The sequence below is a fragment of the Panthera leo genome, chromosome A1 (assembly GCF_018350215.1).
Source record: "Panthera leo isolate Ple1 chromosome A1, P.leo_Ple1_pat1.1, whole genome shotgun sequence".
Classification (NCBI taxonomy): Eukaryota; Metazoa; Chordata; class Mammalia; order Carnivora; family Felidae; genus Panthera; species Panthera leo.
This window is the reverse complement of record NC_056679.1, coordinates 5,444,605-5,461,134: the sequence shown is the minus strand read 5'-3', so window position 1 is coordinate 5,461,134 and position 16,530 is coordinate 5,444,605. Positions and strand designations below refer to the sequence as shown.

General features: G+C 45.9%; 1 protein-coding gene across 13 annotated transcripts in view; it reads right to left on the bottom strand.

Moving 5' to 3' along the window:
• Window positions 1-16,530, bottom strand: part of LOC122217186 (phospholipid-transporting ATPase IB) — a 609,544-nt gene that overhangs the window by 224,405 nt on the left and 368,609 nt on the right. For all 13 annotated transcript variants that reach the window (XM_042934232.1, XM_042934582.1, XM_042934301.1 and 10 more), the window contains one exon: window positions 11,554-11,664. In XM_042934232.1, the coding sequence (XP_042790166.1) occupies window positions 11,554-11,664 (111 nt within the window). The remainder of the gene's footprint in view (window positions 1-11,553; window positions 11,665-16,530) is intronic.

Sequence of the window (16,530 nt, the reverse complement as noted above, 5' to 3'; positions counted from 1 at the left end):
TTTATCCACGTGGTTTGTATATACAGTGTTTCATCTAAATGCTCTCGGGCAACGTGTGACAGCATCGAGGATTCTCGGCCAATTAACGACATCTGTAAATGCCCCCCTGGGTGCGAGGAGAACACAAGGCCACAGATTGAGCCGGAGGAATTATTTCTCAGTCATAAACATATGACCACATTACTGGACTGCAGTTATTTATCAGCACCTGAATTGGTAGCAATGCACGGGCAGGAGGCAAGCAAACTCCAAGTTAATCGAACAGGATTACTCAGGGCTGTTTTGCTCTGCAGCGATTATATCCAACTGCAGCATATAACAGGAGCTGTGTTTAAGGTGGCACTACCTAAAGAGGTAGTAAGGAAGACTTACCTCGTCCTAGAAGGTTCCCAGCAGAGGGTGGGTTAGAGTTGGCTATTGCAGGGCAGATTCCTATTCTGGGAAGAAGGATGAACTAGAAACGCCTCGGGCCCTACAACACTGTAGTCGAAAGATTGGTCAAATATGAAATACCTTCAAATTAATGCTCAGTGGCTAATTTGAGGGCTCTCTGCGGTCGGCCCCAGGCTAAAGGCTTTCCTGTATGGTCTTACTTAATCCTCGTAAACTCTTTGACGTATGCGCTTTATTGCCCTCATTTTACAGAGAAGGAGACTGAGGCTGGGAGTAGCCAGGAGGCATGCCCAGATTTGCAGGGCTTGAGCTGGAAGCAAAGCCCCCAGGCAGTCTGACTACAGAGCCCCACCCCAACCTAACATTGCTGCTGTCTGCTAACCCCCGTTCCCAGCGAGACAGCAGATGGAGGAGGGGTTGGAAGAAGACAAGTCTGGGTTCTTGGCCCTTCTCCTCCCCCAGAAGGATTAGCAGAAAGTGTTTCCCAGGCCAACTCACCCCTCCGTCATCATCATCGCCATTATGATCAGGGCTATTCCGGTCGCATTTCATTTAAGTTCTTCCTGCAACCACAGTATTACTTGCAGTCCGGTGCCTTCCTGGTCCCTGGCTCACAACCCCGTGGAACTGGGCTTCCAGAACTCTCCAACCATGGAAAATCCTATTTCTATAGTGGAATACTACTCAGCACTAAAAAAGAATGAACCACAGACACTCACCACCATATGGATGAACCTCGAATGGGTTATGCCAAAGATCATAGAGCGGTAGAATTCCACCCACATGACCTTCTAAGAAAGGCAAAACTATAGGGTCAGAAAACAGACGAGTCATGGCTAGGGACTGGGTGTAAGGGTAGGTTCCGGACTACAGAAGGGGCGTTGGGGGGCTGTTTTGAGTGATGACAGTGCTCTCTATCTGAGGGTCATGGCAATGACACTATCATATGCATTTGTTGAGACTCACAGACTGTACCCTAGAAAGGGTTTATTTTTTTCTTTTCTTTTAATGTTTGTTTATTTTTGAGAGAAAGGAAGAGACAGAGCGTCAGCAGGAGAGGGGCAGAGAGAGAAGGAGACACAGAATCCGAAGCAGGCTCCAGGCTCCGAGCTGTCAGCACAGAGCCCGACGTGGGGCTCGAACTCAAGCACCACGAGATCATGACCTGAGCCGAAGTCGGAAGGAAAGGGTTTATTTTATTGCATGTAAATTATACCTCACAAAAAAATAAAGTGGTATACCAGTGCACCGTACTAATAAAAACCTTCAAAAGAAAAAAGAAAATCAATAAAGCAAGGCTAACAAGGAGGTAAAAGCTCCTAGTTAGTAGTTAATGTTACGAAGAAGCAACTTTCAGATGGACAAGTGATTGACAAAACGACCATCCAAACAACATGCAGCTTAGTTAAAGGAACAATAATAAACCTCATCCTCTGACCCTTGGATGAAAGAGGCCAACATTTTAATCAATGTTCTTTCACCGGCCTGCTCAGGAGGTACACGCAGAATTTAATGACACTAATATACTTTGCCTCCCCTCGCTTTGAAAGACCAGGCAAGAAAGCACATACATCACTTCGTGAGCCTTCTTTAAATAGCCCACTTGATCTGTCAGGGCACTGGAACTAAGAAATGAAGGGCATGTTAAACTCCCAGAACACCTGTTGGAAAACCAATATAGTGGCTCAAATGAAAACCAATATATTGGCTCCAGTGACTTGTCAGTAGGCAGTGCAGATTATTTACCACCTAAAAGTACAGGCATTTACCAGAGGACTGAGATGAGCTTCCTGATGTGATGCTTTTTTAACCGAAGCTATTTCAACTAAAGGGCAAATCCAAAAAAACCCTCAGTCGAAGAAAAAGAAAGACGAATTGCATTCTTATAATCATACTTCGCTTGCTTGTAAAAAAAAAAAAAAAAAAAAAAAGTATTCAAAACTATGGGCCAAAGTCTATTTCTCTTTCCTAAGTCAGGCCGACAAGTTTAGAGAAAAGGAGAAGAGAGGGTCCCTGCTCCTGATCCTCTCAAAGCAAATGGAGGTCAAAAAAACAAAAACAGGTGATCATTTTCCATAACTGGAATGATACACTATGAACCCCCTTTGCCTCTTCCCACTACCTTCTCCTTCGTCTGCTACAGGAGGTGCTCTTTTCTGTTGTCCCCTTCTCTTTTCCACAACCTGTGACTGAAGTCTCTGTTCTTGATCTTGGACTTTTAACCCCTTGCAATCAAATGTCATGGAAATTTACTTGCTCAGAATAGTGCTACTCTGGTGCACAGAGATGAAAATGGATAGACAGGCACGATCAGGGCATTTGTGCTGAGACACGTTTACAAAGTTGATACCGAGAATTCAAGGAAATCTGATTTCCAAAGTCTTAGGACAGCTGGTCTCTACTAGTGGAAGAAAGGACAGGAAGAAATCTAGGAGAGCAACGCAGAGTAAACTGGCAAGAAAAACCCAATTGGTAAAAATCACTTTCACCAGAGTGAAAATCTAAGAGTTTCAGCTAAAATAAAACGTCGTGTAAGGTAGGAATGTGTTTAAAGAATGCAATCAAAATTATCCTTTATTCTCTCTCAAAAGATGAGGTTAAACAAATTCTAAACCTGAATTAATCTTCTAATACGTACTTTAGAGGGTCTATTCTCTGTATGAAAATTCCACAAGGAAAGATTTAAGTTAGACCAGAAAGATATTTCCTAAACAGAAATCAGAAATATAATATGCTGGGGCGCCTGGGTGGCTCAGTCGGTGAAGCACCCGATTCGGCTCAGGTCATGAGCTCACGGTTCGTGGGTTCGAGCCCCGCATCGGGCTCTGTGCTGACAGCTGGGAGCCTGGAGCCTGCTTCGGATGCTGCGTCTCCCTCTCTCTCTGCCCTTCCCCCGCTCATGCTCTGTATCTCTCTCTCAAAAATGAATAAATGTTAAAAAAAAATTTAAAAATATAGGCTACTTAAATAATCCTTTGTATTCTAAACACATTCATCACCAGTCCACCCAGACACACAGAGCCCAAGAGATTCTGACATGTCAGCCTCTACTGAAATGTGTTTAATTGATTATCTGTTTATTGAGCAGTGTGTATTTAGTCCGGTCTAGGGGCAAAGTCAGAAAGAAAGGGTCCTTGCCCTTAGGGAAGTCACAAGCAATTTGGTAAAAAGAAGTAACATTCCCCCTGATGAGAACCCAGCACTAAATTATGCAGGTGTTACGTCTGAGTGCAACAGGACCTAAAGGAAAGGAAGCAAGTTGGCATAAGGGAGCTTTAAGGCACAAGGCCATGAGGTGGCCCCCCCTTGCTGGGGTGACTTTGTCTCTGCCACAGCACCAGGAGGGGAGGAAAGAATGGGCGCTCCAGAATAAGGCACGGTTTTGCACACAGCAGACCTCTCAGAGTTCACATCACCCCGTGAGTCCTTTGCTTGATTTTGTTTTTGGACTCGCACTTTTTTTCCCCCCTCGGGGAGGTTTTATGGAGTTAAAGACTCAATCTTTAAAACATCAGGGCCTAAATACATCTTTCTTTTTTTCTTTTTTCTTTTTTTTTTTTTTTTTTGGTAGAACGTTGGATCTTTACAATGAGCCTTTCAGGTAACACAGCTGCAAAAACATCATTAAAAAAGCATATACTGTCACATGGAAAAGGCAGCAAGAGTCTATTTTTGTAAAGTTCAAAGTGATGGTGTATCTTGTAGGGGAATCCCTCCAGACTGCTAATATTTCTGTGGCTTTATAAAGACTCCTTTCCGTCACCCCTCCCCACCCCTCTACCTTCTGCTGATCAACTCCCAGCTCCGTAAATGGGCAGCAACCAAGTAGGCTTGGAGAGAACATTCCTGCGCCCGTGTGCCGTCACTTCTGCGGCCATCTTCCTACTGAAACATAAAACCCAGCAAACTACACTTCTTCCCTGTTGTTTACTAGGGGCCTGGTGACTTCTGGCATTTATCACGGAGCTGGAATACACCGGGAGGGTTAAGTGGGGCAGACAGGTGCGGGCCTCTCTCTGGCAGGCCAACGGAAGTCTCTCCTCCAGCCCCCCTCGCTTGATCAGCCTGCACTCATCCCGCCAGGTCCTAGCTCAGTTCCTCCTGGCAAGCCGAGGCCCCCACGGCCCTACGGCACCACTTGTGAGAGCTCTCCCCGCACACCGCGCGCGGTCTATTTGTAAGCCGGCACCCGGCACCGTAACTGCGCCAGTCTTCCCTGCATCCCCTACTTTCTTCCAAGAGCAGGGGCCCAGTCGGGTTCATCTGGATCCCAGGACCCCAGAGTGCTTGGAGAATGAGGCGGGGAGAGTACTGTTCAGAGTATTCCTACTTCTGGTGAATTCCCATCCTGTAATTGCCCACTGGGAAGCCATTCTTGAGACAGTTTTCCTTCCAACATATTAAAATTGTAAAGATTGCTCAGTAACTATCAGCTCCAGACAGGAAACGGCCAGGCGGTCACGGAGTCCACAAGCTGGGATGTTCCTGGAATGGATCTGGCCCCAGACATCTGCCACCGGGGCCCTTCTCTCGCTGTGCCACCAGCCCCGTCAAGTGGGGAACTCTGCACAGTTTGGGCCCCTGGTCCCAGCATTCCACCTGCTATCGAGTAGGCAGTCAACACCTAATGCTTAAAGCTTTTACCAGAAAACGGATGGTTTCATATGTGATGAAGTCACAGCCTGTACAGATAGGTCTCGATTCACCTTCACCTATTAACATGCTAACTTTTAAGCTCGTCACTGCAATCTAGCCCCTCAAATCAGGGCTCTTTATCAAGAAACCTAAAGCCACCTCTCACAAGGCAGACGGACGGTTCAGAAGAGGGAAGCTTAGCTACCAGGAATTTGGTCTTTCACCATAAAGAGATCTCTTATGTGTCAAGAATGAAATACGTTCTTTTTTTTCGAGGCGGGTTTAAGTCGTGCATTGTAACTAAAAGGAGAAAACGTTATTGGATAATATTTTAAAGTTTTAAAATGTCTATTCTTTGTTGATTCTAAGATTTAAAGCAAAATCTGCCCAAAGCCCATTTACAAGGCAGCCCGGGTTACTCTTGGGAAACAGATGCCAGCTTGGAACAGGGCTCACCAAATCTGCAGCATCTCTCGCACATTAAGGCTCCACAATGAGAAGCTAGTCAGATGATAAATGAAAGAAGGGGCCGCCTACAAGTCATTGAGATATAATTATTCTCAAACAATAATGATCTAAAAAATGGAGGGAAAAAAAAAACCCCAAAACCTCTGAGGTCCGACAGCAAAAAACTATATCACAACAAAAAAGATTATGTGTATGTTTTCAGAAAAAAAACAAATTCAAAGTACTTCTCTGAGAATATTTTGGGTGAAAATGGCAGTTTATACATGAACCATAATTCATTTTACTGTTTTAGCTTTAAGGTACGGAAAACGAAATGCTGGTAAACATTTTGGAACGTTCTAGAGCACAGGCTTTTTGTTGTTTGTGTTAGGCTTGTCAGATACTGACAAGTCTTAATTAGCTTTCAACAAAATTCTGTTGGTTAGTTGCATTTGATCTCAAATTGCAGGGGTTTAAATCTGTCTTATTCAGTGATATTTCCAGACCTCCATGCCAAATATGCATCCCAGTTCCTGGCCAGTATCCCATACCAGTCTAATGACCCCAAGAAAACATTAAAATTCCTTATACGTGTTGCCAAAAATAAGCAGACACTCTAAGTAGTATAAAATTCCCATTTTTCACATCAATACCTAAGTTATTGTTATTCTCTATACTAGGAGCCACCAACTCATCACCATCGTAATTATAATAATAATCATAATTTCAAAGTCTCATCTATTTCAAAGATGATTTGGGGTCTTGTCTTTACATCACACATCAAAGTTTATAAGGGATCCGTACCATAATTTTTTGAAATGCAGGTTAAATTCAAGTAACTTCCCTATTATTTTCCTATTTGAATTTTATTATCATTAAAACTTTTCTCCATTCCGAATATTACCTTTCCCTAGGGGTTCAGAAAGTCTGAGGACAAACCAGTGCACCTAGTAAACGCTTAACACGCGGAAGCTGTTATCCTTTGAAACTTTCTTAGGCTTTGTACCCTATTCAGGAAATTCTGAGTAGCGAACCCCTACTTTGTTAAATAGCGTAGGAACTTTAAAGGATTTAATCGACCCTTCTCTCTTTTGGGAATTATCACCAAGCAGTCGCATGAGGACTTCAAAAATGTATACGGATTTTTCCCCAATCTTTACATTTACGGTAAATGCCTACCATTGTGGAAATCAAAGAGTTTTGTTTTTTTTTTTTTAAATCAGTTGTTCCTTTCTGCTTATAAATTATGCTGGGAAATAGTTACATAATGGTCATGATTTATGCTCCAGGTTAAAACTACAAAATTACATTAAAGGTCTCTGCTTGCCATCTGCCCTACATATTGACATATGAGTTTTCTGAAATCGCTTTTACTATGTCACTTGCTTATTCCAGAATGAAAAAGGAACCCCAGCTTCTAATAGCAACAAAACTCCTGTCTAGTTATTTAGATCCCCTTCTCTGGCCACTCATATATCCCACCCAACCCTACCTCCTTGCCTTCGCTAATTTTATCCCCACCTCTGACACACAAGGAACGCACCCCCTCTAGCTGGCTGACAAGAGCCCCGTTTGCCCCACAAGGCTAAGATGTTCTGCGTGGTCTAGCCCCCAGCGGAAATTTACCTTCTGAGAAATATGGTCATCTGGTCACAGCCACAAACTTAGCATTTAATCGCTGATACAAAACAAAACTACACGTAAACAAAACTACATAAACTACGCTACATTGAAGGTTTGAAAAAACCTTCAATGAGCTCTCCAAAGCATAGGGTCCTGGCTACACGTTTTTGTTTCCCTCCATGTGATTCAACCAACAAAGTGCTGGTGATGTTCTTTTTAAAATTTTTTGGCATGTTTTTTATTATGGTAAAATACACATAACATAAAGTTTACCATACTAATCTTTTTAAAATGTTTATTCATTCTTGGGAGAGGGGGGAGGGGCAGGGAGGGAGGGGCAGAGAGAGAGAGAGACGGAGACACAGAATGTGAAGGAGGCTCCAGGCTCCTAGCTGTCAGCACAGAGCCGACACGGAGCTCGAACTCACAGATCTGAGCCCAAGTTGGGCACTCAACCGACAGAGCCACCCTGACGTCCCTATCCTAATCACGTTTTAATGTACATTCACACCATTGGGCAGCCATCATCACCCATCTCCAGACACTCTTTGTGATATTCTGGGCATCATCTACAAGAGGCAGACAGAAAACTGCCAGTTGGTTTCTAATGATAAAAATCCAATGTGGGGCGTAGGGGTGGCTCAACTGGTTAAGTGTCCCACTTTGGCTCAGGTCATGATCTCACAGTTTGTGGGTTTGAGCCCCGCATCGGGCTCCGTGCTGTTGGTGCAGAGCCTGCTTGGGATTCCTCCCCTCTCCCTCTGTCCCTTCCCAACTTGCATTCTCTCTCTCAAAAACACATGAACTTTAAAAAAAAAATCCAGTTTTAATGCACAGAACTGTAAGCATAGTAAAGGTGTATCTTACTGTCCATTAGCAGCACTAATAACAGATGAGGAGGGATGGAGTGAAATATAAGGCCGGTGACAATCGGGATCCAGACCACGAGGGGCAGGGGCAGGAAGGCAGACCTGGGGATTCCATCAGGAGCCATAAGAACCTTGAAGAGTTCGAGGATGGGGCACTTGGGTGGCTCGGTCGGTTAAGCATCTGACTCTTGATTTTGGCTCTGGTCATGACCTTGTGTCCTGAGATCGAGCCCTACGTCCGGCTCTGCACTGGGCACAGAGCCTGCTTAAGATTCTCTCTCTCCCTCTGCCCCTCCTTTGCTTGTCTGAATCTGAGGGGGGCAGTGACATTTGTTTACTCGCTGCCACCATTTCTGAGTGTCTATGTTCCAGAAACTGTGCCAGTCACTGGAATGAGTCAAATGTATGTCAGAAGGCTCATCCGGGCTGCATATAGATGGTTGATGGAGCAAAGCCAGCGGTCTTTGCTATCACACAGGCAAGAAATACTAAATAAAGGCAGTAGCGGAGGGAACAGAGAGCCAAGGTTTATGTATCTTTTGTTTTGCTTATTAATAGGGTGACCATGAAATCACTGATCCCATCATTTTGTTCCTATTTTATAATCACTCTAACCGTCGGTTACTTCGGCCCGAAGAAATTTTACATGACACATCAAATAGCACTAAGGTTTGTCAGCAAGAAGGAGCCCGTGGTACAGACTTATCAACTGATCGTGCGTGACGGTCAAGGCACTGTGGTGGCAACGCTCGAATTAGATCACTATCATTTCGGTCGAGTATTTATGGCCTCCTTAGAGGGAAAGCTGTTATTCCGCAAGGCTTTTTTGTGGGTGGGAGGGAGAGGACTTGATCATCAATCTGGGAAAGGTGAAACAGATCAAGAAGCTACTCTGTGAAACAGCACGCGATGAACCTGTGTGTAGTGACGGGGATGGTCCCAAAAGTATGGTGTGAGGTCTAACCTGAGCTGCAGACCGTATTACAGAGCATGAGGGCCTGTGTGTAAAAACACTGATTTGCTTGTATATGTCAACACGTCCGTAAACACAGCAAAGGGTCCCGAAAGAATACGCCTAAGCGAGCAGGGGACGAGAGTGGCGGGGACTTTCAGTTTGCATTCCGTCTTGAGGTGAGGAGAGAGCCGTGGGTCCCGCAGGAAAATCAAGTTTCATAGGTCAGTGGACCAAGTGAGCATCACAGGCTCATAGGTGTACCATACAATCTTCACTGGTAATTCAAATCACCATAATCCTCACGGCAATGCCTAAGACTCTAAGTGTGTGTGTGCGTGTGTGCGTGCACATGCCTACCTGTGCGCCTTTTGTCACTCCGCCAAATTGCCTCTAGACTCTATTTTTAAATGACTGATAGTATATATATCAGAGGTCGTTTGACACGAGAACTTACTGGTTGTTGCCAAGGGTTTCTCCTTGAGCTACAAGAAAACCATTTGAGAGTAATACGCGATAGAATTCCTTCTCAATTAGCTACAAGGTAACCCTCAGAATGCAAAACTATTCATCGCAAAGGAGCAAATCAAAGTACGATAAGGTTTGATCTTTCGGTTCAAAACACACTAAAATTTCCCGTTTTTAAAATTACACTTAAAGTGCATGTTGGTGGCACAGAGGCTATATACACACCGAGTCAATGCTCCGGGCACAGGCGAGGATTTTGTTCTCTTGGTTTTCGAATTAAATCTCCTAGAAATACTAAATAAAAAATGGAGACCAGAGTGGTGGAGACTTTATTTCATTTTTAAATGTTACCAAGAATGTTTTTAAAGGCTGTTTACAAAAGACTGTTTACCGCTGTGGCTCAGCTACAGTCGAAAAATTAATTTAAGGAACTCACACGGCATTTTCAGGGTTTCATTCCAGAGAGAATTTTCCAGACAGACAAAAATTATACTCTTCTCATCCTTAGCCCTCTTGAAATTAAAAAAAAAAAAAAAGGTGGGGCGGGGGGCAAGATAGGAGGTGTAAATGACTAAGCACTTCCTGGGAAGAAGTTCTGGGAAGCCAAAGGGTTGGGGGCTTCATGTAAAATGTCCTGATAAGAAGTCTAGACTATCTGTAATTTGCTGACTTTGAGGAAAAACAGATTGTTAAGAAATCTTGTGAGGCCAAATGCTACAGGAGCTGAAAGTGCACGTAAAACTTCGGATGGCACGTGGGAGCAGGGATTCCTACACTCGTGCAGACCACAGCACTGGTTAGCTATGACCCCCAGTGACATTCAGGAGTGACTCCTACCACGGAGGGAAAAAAATGTCACAGAAACAGAAGGGCAAACGTATTTAAGTGCCCCCCTCCAAAAAAACCGTGTAATAACGCAGACAAAAGGAAGACACAAACTATGAGACCCGTCATATCTACAAGTTCTTACGTGGCATGGACTGAGCTGTGTTATTACCGCACAAGAGGGGCAGATGCGGTGAGTCGACTGCCTTTGTGCAAATTAGAAAAACGCATCTCTTTTTCCTGGTTTTCCTACATCTCTGCCCCATTTACCCCTTCGGCTGGGCAGCCTTGTACAGTGAACAACCTGCACAACTCAGGAAAATTACCCACTAATAGTTTAGCTACAGAGTGAGTGATGTGAACCTATGTGTCTGACCCGAATATTTGATAGGAAAGGGTAGACAATTTGGTAAAGAAATGGCTAGTCAAACCACTTGTCAAATTTCCCGAGCTGAGTACATTAAAGATCCGCATCAGAAAACGTTGATCTATGCCTTGGTTATTATTTCTGCCAAGCATTGAGAAATCAGACACAAAATAACTCGTAACAGAATGCCATATTGACACCATCCACAATTAACGTTGCTTTTCTATCTCTCTGGAGCGACCACCTGCTTCCTCCTTTCTAAACACACTTGGAAACCTATGAGTCAAGATGGCCTCAAAAGCCACCCCCTTGCAGCACAGCTGTCCTGGCTGGTACTCCCACTGGGCTCACAAAGAAAGGGCCCGTTCCACTTTTCCCTGGGCCCACCCTTCTCGTGCTCTAGTCCCCCTAATAAGTAAAATAAGTCCACCTGCAATTGAATCAACATCTTGAAAACCAGCTTCACAACCCAGTGAGTTCAAGAGATATTTTTAATTACCTTAGTTGCTTACTCCCCAGCCTTACCCCATTGAAATAGTACGGTCCAGATATCCCACAAGTGACAAATCAGTGCTTGGGTAACGTGCAGGTTCCATGAGAAACACAGCAAGAAGTCAGACCCTTTCATTCCAGGGAAGATAAGGATGACTGGGTTGCCTAGAAACGTCCCAGGGGCCACCAAGACAGGTGCAAGCATCTGCCGCCCAGGCGCTGACCACCCTGGGGGGCGCGGGGTGTGAGTGACAGCGAAGTTCCACTCGGGCCAGATGCAGAGTCTCCGTGCACCGGTGGCTCGGCACGAGGACCTCCACCTGCAAGGTGCCCCCTGCTTCCGAGAGGCCACGTGCGTCACGGCTTTCCCATATGTCCCCCCCCCACCTTTTCTTCAGCTCTACACGAACAACATCCCCTCTTGAAGTTACCTTCAATACGTGAAGGCCTTCCGCCTCGGCGAAGAGGTTAACCTTGCTCACCTCGATAATGTAGAGGACCACGTTCTTGTAGAAGCAGTACAGTATGCACTTGGTCACGCGGTTGTAGCTCCAGGCGCCGTGAACCAACAGGAGCTTCTCCAAGTAGGAAAACTGAGAAAGAAAAAGAACCAAGTTCAGGACCGCCCATCGGTTAGGAACAGAAGCCGCAAAATGGCCTTGGGAGACGGGTAAGGGAGCAGAGGAAAGCGGAGTGTGCAGATAACCCGAGAAAACCGCTCCCTCCCGAAAACAAAAGGCAAAGCTTTCCGGTCCAGTGAGGACGACTAAAATCTCGTCTCAGATCCACCTAATTGTTATTTTACCCCAAACACAACAGTGGACCTCCAACTGCTATTCTCCTGACGTCCTGCTTACACAAATACTTTTTTCGCCGGGGCGGGAGGGTCCTCAACTCTTAGGAGAAGGTGACCACTTGAATTGGAAGAAAAGCAAAGCAACCAGATGCTTCTCTTCGACTAGATTTTATGGTGACTTCGGGAGCAAGGGACAGGAACGCTCAGGCACCAGTACCCTTTTTACAACAGGGATGCACATATGTGTACATGACCTATTTCCACCATCAGCCTGCAGGTTAAAAGCAGCTGCACGTGCACAGAGGGGCACCCGCACTCGGGCACACACACACAGCCTTCACTTCTACACTCACTGTGTCCTCCTTTTTTGCTTCCAACCAGGGCACAGTACCTCTTGCTAGAGTGCTATGCAGTCAAGAAAAACAAAAACCCAGCAGGCAGCGGGTACGAGGTCGACGATGATGTAATGGCTCTTGCTGCTTGAAATACTGAGCGATATCCAATATTAAATGAGATATTTGAATCTTCTTTGGGGTAGGAGGGTCTTCGGGTGCCACTTGAATCCTATCCCTTCAGCTTCCTCTTAGCCTGGCTTGGCTTTCTGTGTCCTACCCCACAAAGGTCCCCAAAAGCGAATACTGAGCTGGAGGGAGGGAAATAAGGTTTGTTCTTTGTTGCTGTTGTTTGTTTTTGTGGACCGTGTCGTGCTCCGGTACAAAGGCACCATTAGGGGCAATCCTGTTTAAATTCACAATGTCTACGCATTAATTAGTCTTGTGTCACACTGATGTCCCGTCGGTTGCCTTGAACTAAACCCTCAATTACCCACTCCAAGTCAGAGGGTCGTCGTCGTCCTCAGGCTCATTCTCCTAAGAGAGATCATCAGGCTATATTGAGAATATCCACAAACATTAGAAACTCAAGAAACGGCAGATGCTGGCAAGGATGTGGAGAAAGGGGAACCCTCCTGCCCTGTTGGTGGGAATGCAAACTGGGGCGGCCGCTCTGGAAAACAGTGTGGAGGTCCCTCAAAAAGTTAGAAAGAGAACTACCCTATGACCCAGCAATTTGCACTACTAGGTATTTATCCAAAGGATACAAAAGTGCTGATTCAAAGGGGGCACAAGCACCCCAATGTTTACAGCAGCTCTATCAACAATAGCCAAATTATGGAAAGAGCACAAATGTCCATCAACTGAGTGGATAAAGATGTGGTGTATATATTACCAATGGAGTATTACTCGGACATAGAAAAGAATGCAATCTTGCCATTGGCAACAACATGGATGGAACTAGAGCGTATTACGCTAAGCAAGATAAATCAGAGAAAGACAAATATCATATGATTTCACTCATGTGGAATTTAAGAGACAAAACAGATGAACATAGAGGAAGGGAATGAAGAACAAGATAAAAACAGAGAGGGAGACAAACCATAAGAGACTCTTATATCTAGGTAACAAACTGCGGGCTGCGGAGGGGTAGTGGGTGGGGGGATGGGCTAAATGGGGGAGGGGCATTAAGGAGGGAACCTGTTGGGATGAGCACTGGGTGTTACATGTAAGTGATGAATCATTAAATTCTACTCCTGAAAGCAATACTACACTTTATGTTAACTAACTCGAATTTAAATTGAAAAAAGTAGAGTGGCACCTGGGTGGCTCAGTCGAATAAGCATATGACTCTTGATTTCAGCTCATGATCTCATGGTTTGTGAGACTGAGCCCCACATGGGGTTCTGTGCTGACGGCGTGGAGCCTGCTTGGGATTCTCTCTCTCCCTTTCACTCTGCCCGTCCCCTGCTTGTGTGCACTCTCTCTTTCTCAAAATAAACAAACATTTTTTAAGTAGAAAAAAAGTGATGCGTGCAAAAAAAAAATTCTTTCGATATGGCAAACTGCCTATTTCTGATTACTTCTGAAATTAAATTTAACTGTAGAAAAGAAAATTTCTGACTAGAAATGCAGTATTTAAAAACAAAACCATTCTGTTTCAAGAGGAAACCACACAGTAGGTTCCCATTAGCCCTAAAGATCTGACACGACATCACATTTCATGAGTTGTTCCAGGAGATGGGGGTAGGGCGGTCACTCAACTATGTACTCCAAAAGCTAAATGGCCACTTCAAAATGGCAGGAGTAGGTTCATATGGAAAAATAAAACTCCCCATAAAAGCTCATTAAGGATTCCAAAGGGGATTGGGGAATCATAAAATAACTGGCTAAACAAATAAAAAGGAAGTTTGCATTTGACCTGGACCCCCTGATGCTAAACTTCGGTGGGCACAGAGAACATCTGCTAGAGTCATCCGGAATGACTCAAGTGTAACGCTACAATGATCTGTTTTCAGGAAATATATATACACACACACACACACACACGCACACACACACACCCTAAATCAAAATGCTATTTTCATGAGGTCGCTCAAAAGACGCTAAGAAGGTTGGGGGCAGGAAGGATCCTCTCCTGAGGGGAACGGGCAGCCGAGGGCTACAGTCGCCAGCACAGACTGCCCACGGGCAAGGCAGCAGCACAGGGGCGGCCCTGAGTCCCAGCAGCTGCCTCTGAGGATAAAAGCACAGGCGGGCGGAAAAGAGGTGGAACCGGAGCCTGGCCTCTTTCATCGTTTTTCCCAAGGACAAGCCTGCGAGCTACATTTTCTTCCTTCGGTATACAACCTTCCGGGGCACTTCCTCAAAGATCCGATCAAAAACGTATTCATCCACGTGAAATGAAAAGACAAAGCACACGATGTTAACTTCTGCCAGAGACGTTTATCATTTCACGAGGGGCAACGGGACTCATAAAATTGTGGCATCTCTAACTTCTGACTGAAGCGGCCGAGGCACAGTGTCGGGTGGGGAAGGTGTAAGGCCAGGAGGAAGGCTACCCTGAAGCAGCAGGACCCCTCCCCAGGCATGGGCAGGACCACGGACAGGAGAAACAAAGACCCACAGACACATGGGGCCGTGCATCAGTTCCTTTGGCAGCGGCTATAACACTGGAAGGGGAAGGAGACCCCTAAGTCTGTCTGCCTGTCTGTCTGTCTGTCTCTCTCTCCTCCCTACCCTGCTTTCATGCTGTCAACTTGAAGAGAGCAATCACTGCTCCATATCCCACAGCCTATTAGTATGCAGTTTCAATAAAGCAGGTCATGGAATCTCCCTTCCCCAGACATTTTAAAGAAAAAGACAGGCAAATATTTGCCTGGAACTCCTAGGAAACCTCTAAAGATCCCTTCCAGCCACATGATGCCATAACTCAAGTATTTAATAATGCTGGGGGTGTATAACATCTACAGTTGCTGACAGACTACAGGAAGCGGGAGTCTCACAGGCCTCGGAGTGGTGGACTCGGGAGAGTGAACGGGCAGGTGTGCGGGACTGGTCCCCAAGGTCACGTGCAGGTCTGGTGTTCTCTGACCCCCGGTGCTCGGACCCGAGGCAGGTCACCTAATGGGAAGGAGCCCCAGTGTTCCCACCTGGAAAATCAGAATTCCTTCCCCTACCAACTTTAGCAATTACCCTGAGGATTTCTTTGAAATCAACAGAGAAACAAGACTGATTTCGTGGGCTTTCCGGAGCCAGGAGGATTTTGTAAATTCCTCCCTGTGTCTGCAGAACCACGAGCCGGGAGGGAGTCTGAGAGGTGATCTCATGCTCTAGAACCCCACTCCGGGGAGGGAGAGCCCCCAAGCTGCGCAGGACCAGCCCGCAGCCCTGGGGGCGTTGGAAGCTCTTTCACATTGTATACGCAGCCCCCGATTTCAGCTTGAAGGGAGAAAACGCCACTATTACTTGTGTTCACGTGATTAAGGTTAACACATACTTGAAATGACAAAACACTGGCTGACCACCAAACGCTCAGGCATTTTATCACAAGTTACTGTAACCTGTAGACAGGAGGCCATGATCGGTGTCCAATGTGAGGTCCAGATTTTCTGGATGATCAAGGGGTGCAAATGATCTGGATCTGTCATACCTAGGGTGAGGCGGTTGGCTATTTTCCTTCAGGTTTTGGCTCTCTCTGAGGAGCAGACATCTCTCTCATTGTCAGGTCATCTGCTCAGTAACTACAAAGTACATTGGGCCCCTCTGCGGGCAACACGTGATCCAGAGAGGAACGGGCTGCACTTGGTCTGGCAGCGAGAGGCTGTTTGCTGTTGACCGTGGGTTCATCTCAGAGCAGCGGGTCTGGGCAGCACCCTGGTTATGGCCGTAGAGAAGGGTGGCTGGCGGTTGTAAATCACTGCTTTCCCCTGACTTTCAATGCCTGATGAGAGAGTGTTCTAGCCCCTTCTGAAAAGAGGAGAGACTCTGGGATGGGGACGGTAGAGAATTAATGTTATGAGCATGGCCATCCTTCAGCAAGGGATGCCATAAGGAACAGGACCAGGACAGGCAGCCCATGCGGGAGTTGAGGGTGAGAGGCTCTCATCAGCAGGACCCGAGACCTATCCGTCAGGGACGATGCCTCGTCTGGAGGACAGAGAGCTCGGCCAACCTCACCGCTGACAAATACAACCGCGACAACCACAACAACCCGCAGCACAGGGCCCTCAAGCCGCATAAGAGCAAGACCACAGGGAAATGCAAATACTCTGGCGAGTTTGTCTAGACACAACCTCAAAAGAGGGGGCAGGGTTCTTAGGGCTGGACCG